At 38.6% G+C, this 13,617-nt stretch overlaps 3 protein-coding genes across 15 annotated transcripts in view; 2 read left to right on the top strand and 1 right to left on the bottom strand.

Moving 5' to 3' along the window:
• LOC131370162 (NACHT, LRR and PYD domains-containing protein 12-like) overlaps positions 1-13,617 on the bottom strand; it is a 404,348-nt gene that overhangs the window by 75,583 nt on the left and 315,148 nt on the right. The gene's annotated exons all lie outside the window — the stretch shown is intronic.
• LOC131370166 (NLR family CARD domain-containing protein 3-like) overlaps positions 1-13,617 on the top strand; it is a 237,541-nt gene that overhangs the window by 118,035 nt on the left and 105,889 nt on the right. The window lies entirely within an intron of this gene.
• LOC131370163 (NACHT, LRR and PYD domains-containing protein 12-like) overlaps positions 3,465-13,617 on the top strand; it is a 37,387-nt gene continuing 27,234 nt past the window's right edge. For 3 of the 4 annotated variants that reach the window (XM_058417324.1, XM_058417322.1, XM_058417321.1), the window contains exons 1-3: positions 3,465-3,575; positions 11,166-11,218; positions 12,580-12,696. In XM_058417324.1, the coding sequence (XP_058273307.1) occupies positions 11,166-11,218; positions 12,580-12,696 (170 nt within the window). In that variant the 5' untranslated portion in view covers positions 3,465-3,575. The remainder of the gene's footprint in view (positions 3,576-11,165; positions 11,219-12,579; positions 12,697-13,617) is intronic. The other variant, XM_058417323.1, reaches the window with a different exon arrangement.

The raw sequence follows: 13,617 nt of genomic DNA, 5'->3' as shown, positions 1-13,617 counted from the left end.
TCATTTGCCACAATTACCAGTTTCATGTTTCCCTATTCTGTGTAGATTTCATGAACAGTGTCCAATTAAATTATTATCAAATTCTCTTAATTATCTTTCATGATGCCAAATTTATTTATTTATGGATCAACATTTTCTGTAATGTCTCTCTTTTTTTCTATGTTCCACTCCTACTGTAACTTCTTTCTTATTTCTTTTGCTATAATCCATTTCATTTGCTTTTTACTTAAAGATACTTGAATGTCAATTTGTGCGTGATTCAGAGCCAGCCTGGGCAGAAGGTCTGCCTCCTCATTTCCTTTACACCTATATGTGATAGAACCCATAAGAAGTTAACTGTAAATCCAGACTGTCCTGTCCTAAGAAGGATTTGTAGTACATAGTCCACATTCCCAGAAATCTGACTACTGACGCTTGTTCCAATTTTTTGTAAAGCAGATCACCTGGGATTTTGTCTATCTATTGTATATATCAGAGAGAATGTAGATGCTACTCTTACTTGTACAGTTCTTTTAAACAAGAAGTTCTTGTTCCAGTTATACATCCTTCCTTTTATTCCCATTCTGTCCAATTTTATTAAAGGTCCTTCCCTCCACATCATATTGTATGCTTTTTTTTAATGTCAAAAAATACTCCAACTAACACTTCCTTGTTCACCTGAACCTTCCTTATTTCATTCCCCGAGCAGAGCACAGAGTCCATAGTGTTTCACCATTTCCATAAACCACGTTGATATGCAGAAAAAAGGTTTCGTTTCTCAATAACATGTACCAATCTGTTCATAATCATATGCTCCATCAGCTTGCACAGATTAGATGTTAATGCTATGGGCCTGTAGTTAGTAGTGGTATTTAGTTCATTTTTATTTTTTTTATTTTTTTTAAGGATCAACCACTAAATGACTTGATCAGAATCCTCTTTTAACTTTAATTATGTAAGTTCTGGGGTTCTGCTTAGCCACATTTTCTTGTAAGTTATTCTGTCATGATGCTTTTTTTTATTTATTTGTTTGTATATTGATTTTTCATCATCAAACCCACACTAGATGGATTGTGGTACAGTTATAGCTGTTTCCTCAGTGTACAGGTTAAGCAGAGGGTGAGGGGTTTTCCAGATGTTGGCATTTCTGGGGCAAGATTCTGGAAAATATACTTTAGGCTAAATTTAGGCAGTGATTTCTTTGTGGTATCTGAGACAAACCTCCAGGCCTAATTTGGATAAACTTTAGGCCAGAATTATTATGTTATATGGAACATGAGTCCTCATTTATTAACCAGGTGTATGCATAGTTTGTGTGAAACCAATTCAAAGTGTCAACTCATTTTTCATTCAGTTGCATAATAATTCTGCAAACTAATAGGAGCCAAATAATTGTGCACACATAAATATTTAGGTTTGTGGTTTATTAGCATTTTGGATTGACCAAGAGCACTGTAGTTGTTCAATAATGAATTTAATCCTCAAAAATACAACTTACCTAATAATTGTGGTCACAGTGTGTCTTCCAAGGGTAGTCCAAAAAATATAAAATCTAAATTTACTTCTATGTTATTCTCACAGATCATTCAAATGCTGGGGTATCAAATGTCAAGTCCATATCACCCAATCACAAGGGGCGTTAAAACAATTACATCAGTCCCTTAAGTTTATGCTGAAGTTTTGCATGGACAGTGGAAAAGTCTGGGACGAGGGTGTACTGTTGGTTTTGTTTGCTGCTTGAGAAGCAGTTCAGGGGTCTTTTGGGTTCAGTCAAGCTGAACTAGTTTTTGGACACTCTGTAGGAGGCCTTTTAAAGTATTAAAAGAGACTTTCATGTCTAATAAAGTAGAGCCACATTGAAATGTCTTAGATAATACCAGTGAGCTTGAGAGCTGGCAAAGAAGATGCTAGGTGAAACAGCCTTTATTTGTCACATATACATTACAGCACAGTGAAATTCTTTCTTCTCATATCCCCTCCTTGGAGGTTGGGGTCAGAGCGCAGGGTCAGCCATGATACGGCGCCCCTGGAGCAGAGAGGGCTAAGGGCCTTGCTCAAGGGCCCAACAGTGGCAACTTGGCAGTGCCAGGGCTTGAACCCCTGATCTTCCGGTCAACGACCCAGAGCCTTAACCACTTGAGCCACCACTGCCCTGCACTGCTGTTAGTCTCAAGCTAAGATGAAGTTGAAGAAAAGCAGTCTCTCCTGAATTTAAAGTGGGTGACAAAGTGCTTGATCTTCTACCGTTTCTTGCGTCTGTCCTGTCATCAAAGTTTTTAGGTCGGTATGTAATCAAGGAGAAGTTGAATGAAACTGATTATGTTATTGACAACCAGATCGGAAACTCAAGAGTCGTGTGTCATATAAATATGTTGAAGCCATTTCTAGATCAGAAAATGCCTGCGGATATTCTCCCAGTTGTATGAACTTGTGCAAAGGTTCATATTCTGTGATGTATCCACACAGACGTCTGTGTTACAGCATGATATTAAAGTGATATTAAAGGATATGCTGTAAAATTCACATTCCTATCATCTAAATTTAGCTTAACGTGAAATTATGCTTTAAGAAGTGGAGTATCTGTTAGAATATGGTTTAGCCATTCCTAGTTGTAGTCCAAGAAGCTCACCTTGTGTGTTGGTACCAAAACCTGATGGTACTTTTAGACTTTGTACAGATTATAGAAATCTCAATGCAATAACTGCGACTGACTCATTTCCTCTGCCATGAATTGATGATTGCATTAGCACTGTAGGTAAAGCAAGTTTTGTAGCCAACTTTTTACAGCACACAGTGATGCTTTTTGGGTTGAAAAACGCATCTTCTACCTTTCACTTGTTAACACTGTTCTTGTTTGTGTACAAAATTGTCTAGCTTATTTGGATGGTTTGGTCATACATTCCTGTCATTATAAACAAATAGGTGTATAGTGTAAAGATATAGGATATTTTACTAATTGTTGTCACTTGCTCAAACCATGAAGCTGCCTTTAAAAAAAAAAATAAAACAAATAAACCCACAAAAGTGTGAGGAGTGATGTTTTCTAAATTCTGATTTATTTCACAATAGCCTAGTCTTAATAATTAAGAAGATTATAGATTTTTAATATTTGGTTTTATTTGGGGAATAATGGACAGAATGAAAAAATAAAGATTAAAAATCTGTAGTAGTTTGACTCACTAAAGAGTGAAAATGAGTGCACTACATTCTAGGGTTGCAGTGGATAATACTGGAAAAAGTTTAAGAGTTTATTTATTTATTTATTTTTAATGAAAAATAAATTGAATTAAAATAAATTGAAGCTGATTGTTTTGTTTGTGTGTAGCAATAATAAATATTTTGCAAACTTTCTGAGCCTAGTGTACTAAAGCAATTAAAGACAGAACTGTGAATGTGAAACTTTACCGGCTCTTTCCTATGTGTGCGTACTACAGAGAAGTTTGTGTATCAGCTCCCAACGTTCACCCAAAGAGCCGATTCAAAGAGTCGATTCATTCCCATAAGACACATCACCTGTCATGATCTCATCCTCGACTACAATTTGTGGAGAGTAAACGGAGATATTACTGTTACACAGTAAGGACTATTGACTAAAGGTGAGTTAACTCTTTATTATAAACGACAGTATATAAAAAGAATCAGTATATATTGTAAATAAAGCTCTTGTAAAATCAGATGTAGGATCTCTGCGGCGCTTGAGGAACAGGTACACCCTTACCTGTAAAACAGGTTTTTATGGCGTATTTACTAAAGAGTCCTTCAGTTTCCTCTCTACAATTTCTGATGAACAAAACATTCAGAATGTTGAAGTAGATGTAGTTTTATTAGTGTGGAACAATCATAATGTGTTTGTAACATTTTTCTTACAGTTGCAGGACTGCGGTGAATCCAGCCGCTCTTTCTGACAGCACGGTTCATGTAGCCGCAGTTCAATAGTCGAGAGCGGCTTTTAGATACTTAGCGGTAATCGCGCTGAAGGAAGAAAGCGAGCGTCCGCGAGCTCCTATACCACAGAACTATAACATTTCAACAGGAAAAAAATAAGGTTTAATGAGAAAATGTATTAATAAAAATAAAAATAAATTAATCAACATCCCATCAGCAGGAAAATAAGATGCTGAGTGGGTCAGTTTTAAACAGATGTTTTCGTAGTTATATCTTATATTATAAGATATATATATATATATTATAAGTGTCTTTGGTCCTAATATTTTAATCGTTTAAAGTTGTTTGTTTGTTTGTTTGTTTGTTTGTTTAAACACTGAATGTGACGTGTGTACGCGATGGTAGCACAGGTTCTGCAAACAAATTGACAAAGAGACATATACTAATGTAATCACAGAAATGTGGAAACGTCTCTGTCTTTAAACTTTATTTAAACTTTACTTTATTTAAATTCGGTCAATCATTTGTTTATTTTGGATTATTCTTAAACTGTGAATGCTCAGCGTTTAAGTTTAGTATTATTTCTATAAAATTACACTGAACGAGTGGACAAAAGGAGATTTTTTTTTTTTTTAAAGAAACGTAGCTTACTGTCAAACAAGTGACCAAATGTGACTGAAATATGGCATGGACATAGAATGTGTGTGTGTGTGTGTGTGTGTGTGTGTGTGTGTTGTCTGCATAGTTAGTTTTTTTGCTTGGCATTCACACTTTAAGCTGTACAGGTGTTGCTTGTTTGTTTCTTTTCTTTTGCGCGCACACACACACACACACACACACACACACACACACACAAATATTTAAATGCATGAAAACGATAAAAATAATATAAATTATAAAATAATAGCGTCAAGTACAAAAGAACCAATTAAAAAAATAATTAGTTAATTAATTAAAATAAACCTATACGCTATAAAGAACAGAAGAACTACAGTTTAAAGACTGAGATCACATTTCTCTCATTGACCTAGTATATGCCTAACTTATTGTGACTTTGGAGAGGAATAACTACAATTCTAGAGTAAACTGAACTGATTTTAAAACAAAAACAAAAAAAATAAATAAAATAAAAACATGCTTAATGGCTCGATTATAATGACATATAAAGTGACAGTAAAATTAACGTATCTTTATGTTTATTTGGTTTAATATATTTTGTCTATTTAAACCTCATTTCTTCCCATTTTTAAGATGAAGATTATTAAAACGTTTAGACTTTATACTCATAAATACTGTGAATATTTGTGTATTTGTTTTGTTACACGTTTATTTAAAGTGAGCGCTTTGTAGTAAATTAAGGTACTTTCCGCTTTAAGTGCAATTACCGGGAAGTGTCTAAAACCCGCGCCCCTGCAATTTATGTGCAGCTACACAGTATCACCACTGTCCTGTACACCTTCCCCTTGATTCTCGCTGATATTTTTCTATCACACAGAACTCCTGACCCATTCCTCCACCTATCCCAACCTGCCTGCACTCTCTTCTTTACCTCTTTCTCACACTCTCCATTACTCTGGACTGTTGACCCCAAATACTTAAACTCCTGTACCTTCTTCACCTCTTCACCCTGTAATCTTACTGTTCCACTTCCCTCCCTGTCATTCACACACATGTACTCAGTCTTACTACCACTGACTTTCATTCCTCTTCTCTCCAGCGCAAACCTCCACCTCTCCATGTTTTCCTCCACCTGCTCCCTGCTCTCACTACAGATCACAATGTCATCTGCAAACATCATTGTCCAAGGAGACTCCTGTCTGACCTCCTCTGACAACTGTCCATCACCATAGCAAACAGGAAGGGGCTCAGAGCCGATCCCTGATGCAGTCCCACCTCCACTTTGAACTCCTCTGTCTGACCTACAGCACACCTCACCACTGTCCTGCTCCTCTCATACATGTCCTGCACCACTCTGACATACTTCTCTGCTACTCCTGACTTCCTCATACAGTACCACAGCTCTTCTCTTGGCACCCTGTCATACGCTTTCTCCAAGTCTCTCTGACCATCCCTATACTTCTCCATCAACATTCTCAGAGCAAAAATTGCATCTATTGTACTCTTTCTGGGCATGAAGCCATACTGCTGCTCACAAATTTCCACTACCTTCCTTAACCTAGCTTCCACTACTCTTTCCCAGAGCTTCATTGTATGGCTCATCAACTTTATCCCCCTATAGTTGCTGCAACTCTGCACATCACCCTTATTCTTAAAGATCGGCACTAATACACTTCTTCTCCATTCCTCAGGCATCTTCTCACTCTCTAAAACCCTGTTAAACAAACTAGTTAAAAATTCCACTGCTGCCTCTCCTAGACACTTCCAGACCTCCACCAGGATGTCGTCAGGACCAACTGCCTTTCCACTTTTTATCCTCTTCAAAGCCTTCCTGACTTCATCCTTTCTCTTAATCTTATCTACTTTCTGTTCCACAGAGTTTACCCCTTCTACTCTTTTTTCCCTCTCATTTTCCTCATTCATCAGCTCTTCAAAATATTCCTTCCATCTCCTCGGTACACTCTCCTCACTTGTGAGCACCTTTCCATCTCTGTCCTTAATAACTCTAACTTGCTGCACATCCTCCCCATCTCGATCCCTCTGCCTATCTAACCTGTACAAGTCCTTCTCTAGTGTCTAACCTAGTGTACAACTCATCATACGCCTTCTGCTTGGCCTTAGACTCTGCCTCAACTTCTGTCTAAATTCCTCACAACATTCCTTTTTTCTTCTTCCACCACTTCTTACAGACCATCAGATTCATCCTACACACCACCATCCTATGCTGTCTGGCTACACTCTCTCCCACTACCACTTTACAGTCACTAATCTCTTTCAGATTGCCTCTTCTACATAGGATGTAGTCTACCTGTGTGCTCCTACCTCCACTCTTGTAAGTCACTCTATGCTCCTCCCTCTTCTGAAAATAAGTGTTAACCACATCCATAATAATGTCCATCCTCCTAGCAAAGTCCACTACCATCTGTCCTTCAAGGTTCCTTTCCTTAACTCCAAACTTGCCTATCACCTCCTCATCACCTGTGTTCCCCTCACCAACATGTCCATTAAAATCTGCTCCTATCACCACTCTCTCCCCCGTGGGAATACTCTCTATCACTTCATCTAATTCACTCCAGAATCTCTCTTTCTCCTCTAACTCACAACCTACCTGTGGGGCATAACCACTAACAACATTCAACATCACCCCTTCAACCTCCAACTTCAGACTCATCACCCTGTCTGACAATCTCATCACCTCCAGAACATTCCTCACAAACTCCTCCTTCAGGACCACACCTACCCCATTTCTCTTACTATCCATACCATAATAAAACAGCTTGAATTCTGCTCCTATACTACAAGCCTTGCTACCCTTCCACCTGGTCTCCTGTACACACAGTATATCCACCTTCCTTCTGTCCATCATATCAGCCAGCTCTCTACCTTTCCCTGTCATAGTACCAACATTCAGAGTTCCTATTCTCAGTCCTACACTCTTACCTTTCCTCTACTCTCTCTGTCTACACACTCTCCTTCCTCCTCTACTTCTTCGACCAACAGTAGCCCAATTTCCACCAGCGCCCTGTAGCAGAGGTGGACAGTAAAGAAGTACATTTACTTGAGTACTGTACTTAAGTACACTTTTTGAGTATCTGTACTTTACTTGAGTATTATTTTTTTCTGGATACTTTTTACTTTAACTTCACTACATTTGAAAGACAAATACTCTACTTCTACATTTCTGTCAATGTCATTGAGTAGAAAGTAGTTACATTAATCATAGGATGATTTTTTTTTTGACTCTTGTAGCGTCACGTGTTGTAAAGTTCAGTGGTTTTCCATAATTTTTTGAACTCAATTGCTGACAAAATGGACGAATATATGCTTTGTATATTATACACCACCAACACATTGGTAATGATTTTAGTTAACACACCAAAACGTATGCTGTGTCCAAATTCTCATACGATGTGTCCTAAATAGTATTCAAAAATAGAATTAGTATGCCCCAAATCGTAGTATACTGAAAAGAGTATTCCAAAAATTCCTGGATGGTCTGCTACTTCCGGCAGAAATTCAAAGTGCAGAACAATGCACACTCTAACGGGTAATATTGCCCACAACGCATTGTACACAGGATGGAGGATCCTGGACAATGGTGTAAATGCATATTAAAACGGTGTAAATGAATTGTGGAAACATATATAACTCTTTGTTAAAGCAGTGTTGCTGTTGGCTGGTTGTACAGCTACAGTTGTGTAGCTGGGTTTTAAAGCAGGTTAGATTTTTTTTCTGACCAGTCTTCATTTACAGACCATTTGATTGAAATGTTCATGAGTGGATACACATAGATGTGTACAGGTACATCTCAAAATTTAGAATATAATGAAAAAGGTCAATATTTTTTGTCACTCAGTTCAGAAAGTGAAACCCATATATTATATAGATTCATTACACATAGACTGAAATATTTCAAGCCTTTATTTCTTGAAATTGTGATGATTATGGCTTACAGATAAGGAAAACCCAAAATTCTGTGTCTCAGAGAATTAGAAGTTCAATATTGGAAAGTCATAGTGTCGCACCCTAATCAGCTAATTACCTCAAAACACCTGCAAAGGTTTCCTGAGCTTTTAAATGGTCTCTCAGTCTGGGTCAGTAGGCTACACAATCATGGGGAAGACTGCTGACTTGACAGTTGTCCAGAAGACAGTCACTGACACCCTCCACAAGGAGGGTAAGCCACAAAAGGTCATTGCTAAAGAAGCTGGTTGTTCACAGAGTGCTGTATCCAAGCATATTCATAGAAAGTTGAGTGGAAGGAAAAAGTGTGGTAGGAGAAGGTGCACCAGCAAAAGGGATAACCGCAGCCTTGAGAGGATTGTCAGGCAAAATCCATTCAAGAATTTGGGGGAGCTTAAGACGAATCCTAGACATGGCCTACAAATGTTGCATTCCTCATGTCAAGCCACTCCTGAACCAGAGACAACGTCAGAAGCATCTTACCTGGGCTGTGGAGAAAAAGAACTGGACTGTTGCTCAGTGGTCCAAAGTCCTCTTTTCAGATGAAAGTAAGTTTTGCATTTCATTTGGAAATCAAGGTCCCAGAGTCTGGAGTAAGAGTGGAGAGGCACAGAATCCATGTTGCTTGAAGTCCAGTGTGAAGTTTCCACAGTCAGTGATGATTTGGGCTGCCATGTCATCTGCTGGTGTTGGTCCACTGTGTTTTCTGAAGTCCACAGTCAATGCAGCCATCTACCAGGAAATCTTAGAACACTTCATGCTTCCTTCTGCTGACAAGCTTTATGGAGATGCTGAGTTCATTTTCCAGCAGGACTTGGCACCTGCCCACACTGCTAAAGGTACCATATGTCAGGCATGCATTTCCGGGTTCCATGTTGCTACTTCCGGTTCCGGGACGCAACTTCCGGTTTCGCGATCTCATTTCATGTGGATTATTGGACTATATGTGGTTGTTTCTTTTACTGATTCTACCAGCCTGCTGTATCCTGGTTTTTTGAGAACTCTGCCATTTTTTGTGGTGTTCTTAATAAAGACTCTAAGTTTGAACTCGGACTGTGTTCTGCATTTGGGTCCTCACCTGCCACCCGTGACACCATAAGCTGGTTCAATGACCATGGTGTTACTGTGCTTGATTGGCCAGCAAATTCGCCTGACCTGAACCCCATAGAGAGTCTATGGGGTATTGTCAAGAGGAAGATGAGAGACACCAGACCCAACAATGCAGATGACCTGAAGGCCGCTATCAAAGCAAACTGGGCTTCCATTACACCTAAGCAGTGCCACAGGCTGATTGCCTCCATACCATGCCGCATTGATGCATAAGGAGGCCCAACCAAGTATTGAGTGCATAGAAACGAACATACTTTTCAGAAGTCTGACATTTCTCTTTGAAATATCCTTTTTTTATTGATCTAATGTAATATTCTAATTTTCTGAGACACAGAATTTTGGGTTTTCTTTATCTGTAAGCCATAATCATCACAATTTCAAGAAATAAAGGCTTGAAATATTTCACTCTGTGTAATGAATCTATATAATATATGGGTTTCACTTTCTGAACTGATTGACAAAAAATATTGACCTTTTTCATGATATTCTAATTCTTCAGATGTACCTGTACTTTTTTGTTGGGGGTGGTAGGAGTGTTAAATTAAAAATAAATGATTATAGCTGTCTTTTTTTGTCAATTCAGTTGTTTAATTTCTATAGGTTTTGTAACATTCTAAAAGCTCTTAATTCCACAGAAAGTATTGCATGCAACAATAATAAAACAATGCGTTGACATTTGCTTTTGATACTTAAGTACTTTTAAAAACAAGTACTTCTGTACTTTTACTTAGATTTTTACTTAAGTAAAAATCTATCTTTACAACTTTTACTTGTAATGGAGTAATGTTTGACCAGTAGTATTTGTACTTTCACTCAAGTAAGGAAGTTGTGTACTTCGTCCATCTCTGCCCTGTAGGCCGATGGCGGTCATTGTTAACCCAGGCCTCGACTGATCCGGTATGAAATTCAGAGTACTGACGATTCGCATGGTTAAATTTGGCAATGTTTTATGCCGGAAGCCCTTCCTGACACAACACTTTCTATTTATCCGGGCTTGGGACCGGCACAGAAGTCACTGGACTGTGACCCCCATGGCTAGATTACACAAAACACAATCAATTGCATTTATATCCTGTGATCCTCAGTAGTTGGAAAATGAAAATTCCCAGATGGAAATCACAGCTATGGGGCTTCCTGCATGGATGCTAATGCTAATTAACCCAAGCTACATTATAGGAAGACAAAATCAGTAGATGCCAATCGCTATTGTAGGCATGTAAACTGCTCACAGAGAGTCTCACTCTTTAACTCACACAAGACTTTGCATAAACGCTGCCCCCAAAACTTACACTGGCGAGTTTGCCATCCACTGGTGAACAACTGAATTGCTGTCAACTCCTGTTACAACACATTTACTGAATAATAAAAGATAGCACATTATGTTTAATATTGAGTTCAAACATCTTAACTTTTCAACAATTCTAATATATTAGATATTATATACAATTATAATATATTAGATATATAATATAATATTCAACTCACTTATTGTGATACATAAACAAAGAATGTATGAAATTAAATGAGCAGTGAGCAGCATTTTTCTTTAAGGTTAAAGATGTGAAAATTAATGTGTGAGTAATGTATGTGAATTTTACTAATATTCAAAGATGGAGACTGCTGAGCTGGACACAGATAATGTTTTCCCAGCCTCAAACAACTGGTAAGCAACAACATCCTTGTACTGTTGTTATTCATATCTGAATGATTTATTATGTATTTATTATAGGAATAATTTAACCAACAGATCTAATATTAATGAAAATCCAACAGTCACTACTTAACAGTTAAACATTAATTCTGTTTACTGTAAGCAAAATTAAATTCTCATTAAAGTAAAAAGTGAAGAACCTGTACATGGATCAGCCTTATGACCACCTGCCTAATATTGTGTCGGCCCCCATTTTGCTGCTAAAACAGCCCTGACCCGTCGAGGCATGGACTCCACTAGATCCCTGAATGTGTGCTGTGGTATCTGGCACCAAGATGTTAGCAGCAGATCCTTTAAGTCCTGTAAGTTGTAAGTCCTGTAAGGTGGGGCCTCCATGGATCGGACTTGTTTGTCTAGCACATCCCACAGATGCTGGATTGGATTGAGATCTGGGGAATTTGGAGGCCAAGTCAACTCATTGTTGTGCTCATCAAACCATTCCTGAATCATTTTTGCCTCGTGGCACGGTGCATTATCCTGCTAAAAAAGAGGCCACAGTCATCAGGGAATACCATTTGCATGAAAGGGTGTACATGGTCTGCAACCATGCTTAGGTAGGTGATACATGTCAAAGTAACATCCACATGGATGGCAGGTTTCCCAACATTGCCCAAAGCATGACACTGCCTCTGCTGGCTTGCCTTCTTCCCATAGTGCATCCTGGTGCCATGTGTTCCCCAGGTAAGAGACGCACACGCACCTGGTGTAAAAGAAAATGTGATTCATCAGACCAGGCCACCTTCTTCCATTGCTCCATGGTTCAGTTCTGATGATCACATGCCCATTGTTTGTGCTTTCAGTGGTGCAAGGGGTAAGCATGTGCACCATGACTGGTCAACAAATTGCGATGCACTGTGTATTCTGACACCTTTCAATCAGAACCAGCATTAACTTTTTGGGGCAGCAATTTGAGCAACAGTAGCTCATCTGTTGGATCATACAGGCAGCCTTTGTGCATCACTGAGCCTTGGCCACCCATGAACCTGTCACCGGTTCACCACTGTTCCTTCATTGGACCACTTTTGATAGATACTGACCACTGCAGACCAGGAACACCCCACAAGAGCTGCAATTTTCGATATCCTCTGATCCAGTGGTCTAGCCATCACAATTTGGCCCTTCATCAAACTCGCTCAAATCCTTACACTTGTCCATTTTTCCTGCTTCTAACACATCAACATTGAGGACAAAATGTTCTGCTGCCTAATATATCCCACCCACTAACAGGTGCCATGATGAGGAGATCATCAGTTTTATGGCTGATCAGTGATAGTTATATAAATAACTAAAGGACTGTGTATAATGTTGTGCAGTAAACTCCAGGGAAAGAGATCAGAATCACCAGCACCCAGCTGTATCTCCATGAAGAGTGATCGGTCTTTGTTAGATCCTCTGGATTTTAAAGATGGAGATTCCTCACTTCTACACAGGTAATGTCTCCTCATTGTTAATGTCACTGCTAAAATCACACTTAAAGGGAAATTTAACTAGATAAATGGGATGGCAAAATAAATACTAAACACTGTAACTGTGATCTTAATCATGCCCATGGGCGTCGCTACTTAGCCCCCCTAAAAATTCTGCAATTCTCCATAAACTGTACACCAACTCGTGATCTCCTCAGTCCCCTTTAAGTTTAATATGAAAACACCGGCGGACTTCGGCTCCTCCCCATCTTTCAGAGCGTTCTTCAAGCTGCAGACCGCGGCACCGCAGAGCAAAGATCAGAGGACAAGTGTGTGTGTGTGTGTCTATCATTGCAGGCTAGACCACAGCATCATTTAGCCAGTGACAGGATACCAAAGCATAAGAATTTTTTTTACAGTTACACCATTTAAAAGTGTTAATCAAGCCAAAAAGCACTCTCTATCAGGAAATCTACAGAGCTGCAGTGTGATCAGTGTATGGCATTAGCTGGGATGTTGAAAACACTCAGTGGGTAAGTTTTGGTCCCTTTAATGGCATCCCTAACAGACACAAAGAGATAAAGACTCAAAGATTCAAAGTGTTTATTGTCATGAGCACAAGTTTCCCTATACAATAAAATTCTTTTTTTTGCTGTCCACAGTGAATGCCAGATATGTACAAAAACTATGTAAACCGAGAATAGGTAGAAATAAAATAGGACCAAACTGCAGTACCTCCTAACACACATCACACTTAGACCACATCTTTCCTGCACTACATTACTTGTTTACACGATGTTGTATATATTACTTTACTATGTTTTTTTGTGTTTCCTTCTTTTCTTTCATATTTATGACTCTTAATTTTAATTTGTATTATAAATTGACAATTTTTGTGAGCTGCTAAACAGTATTTCATTGATCTAAAACAATCATAATAAAGAT

The sequence above is a fragment of the Hemibagrus wyckioides genome, linkage group LG19 (genome assembly GCF_019097595.1).
Source record: "Hemibagrus wyckioides isolate EC202008001 linkage group LG19, SWU_Hwy_1.0, whole genome shotgun sequence".
NCBI classification, from domain to species: domain Eukaryota; kingdom Metazoa; phylum Chordata; class Actinopteri; order Siluriformes; family Bagridae; genus Hemibagrus; species Hemibagrus wyckioides.
Note: the sequence above shows the minus strand (reverse complement) of the source record. Positions and strands in the feature narration are given on the sequence as shown.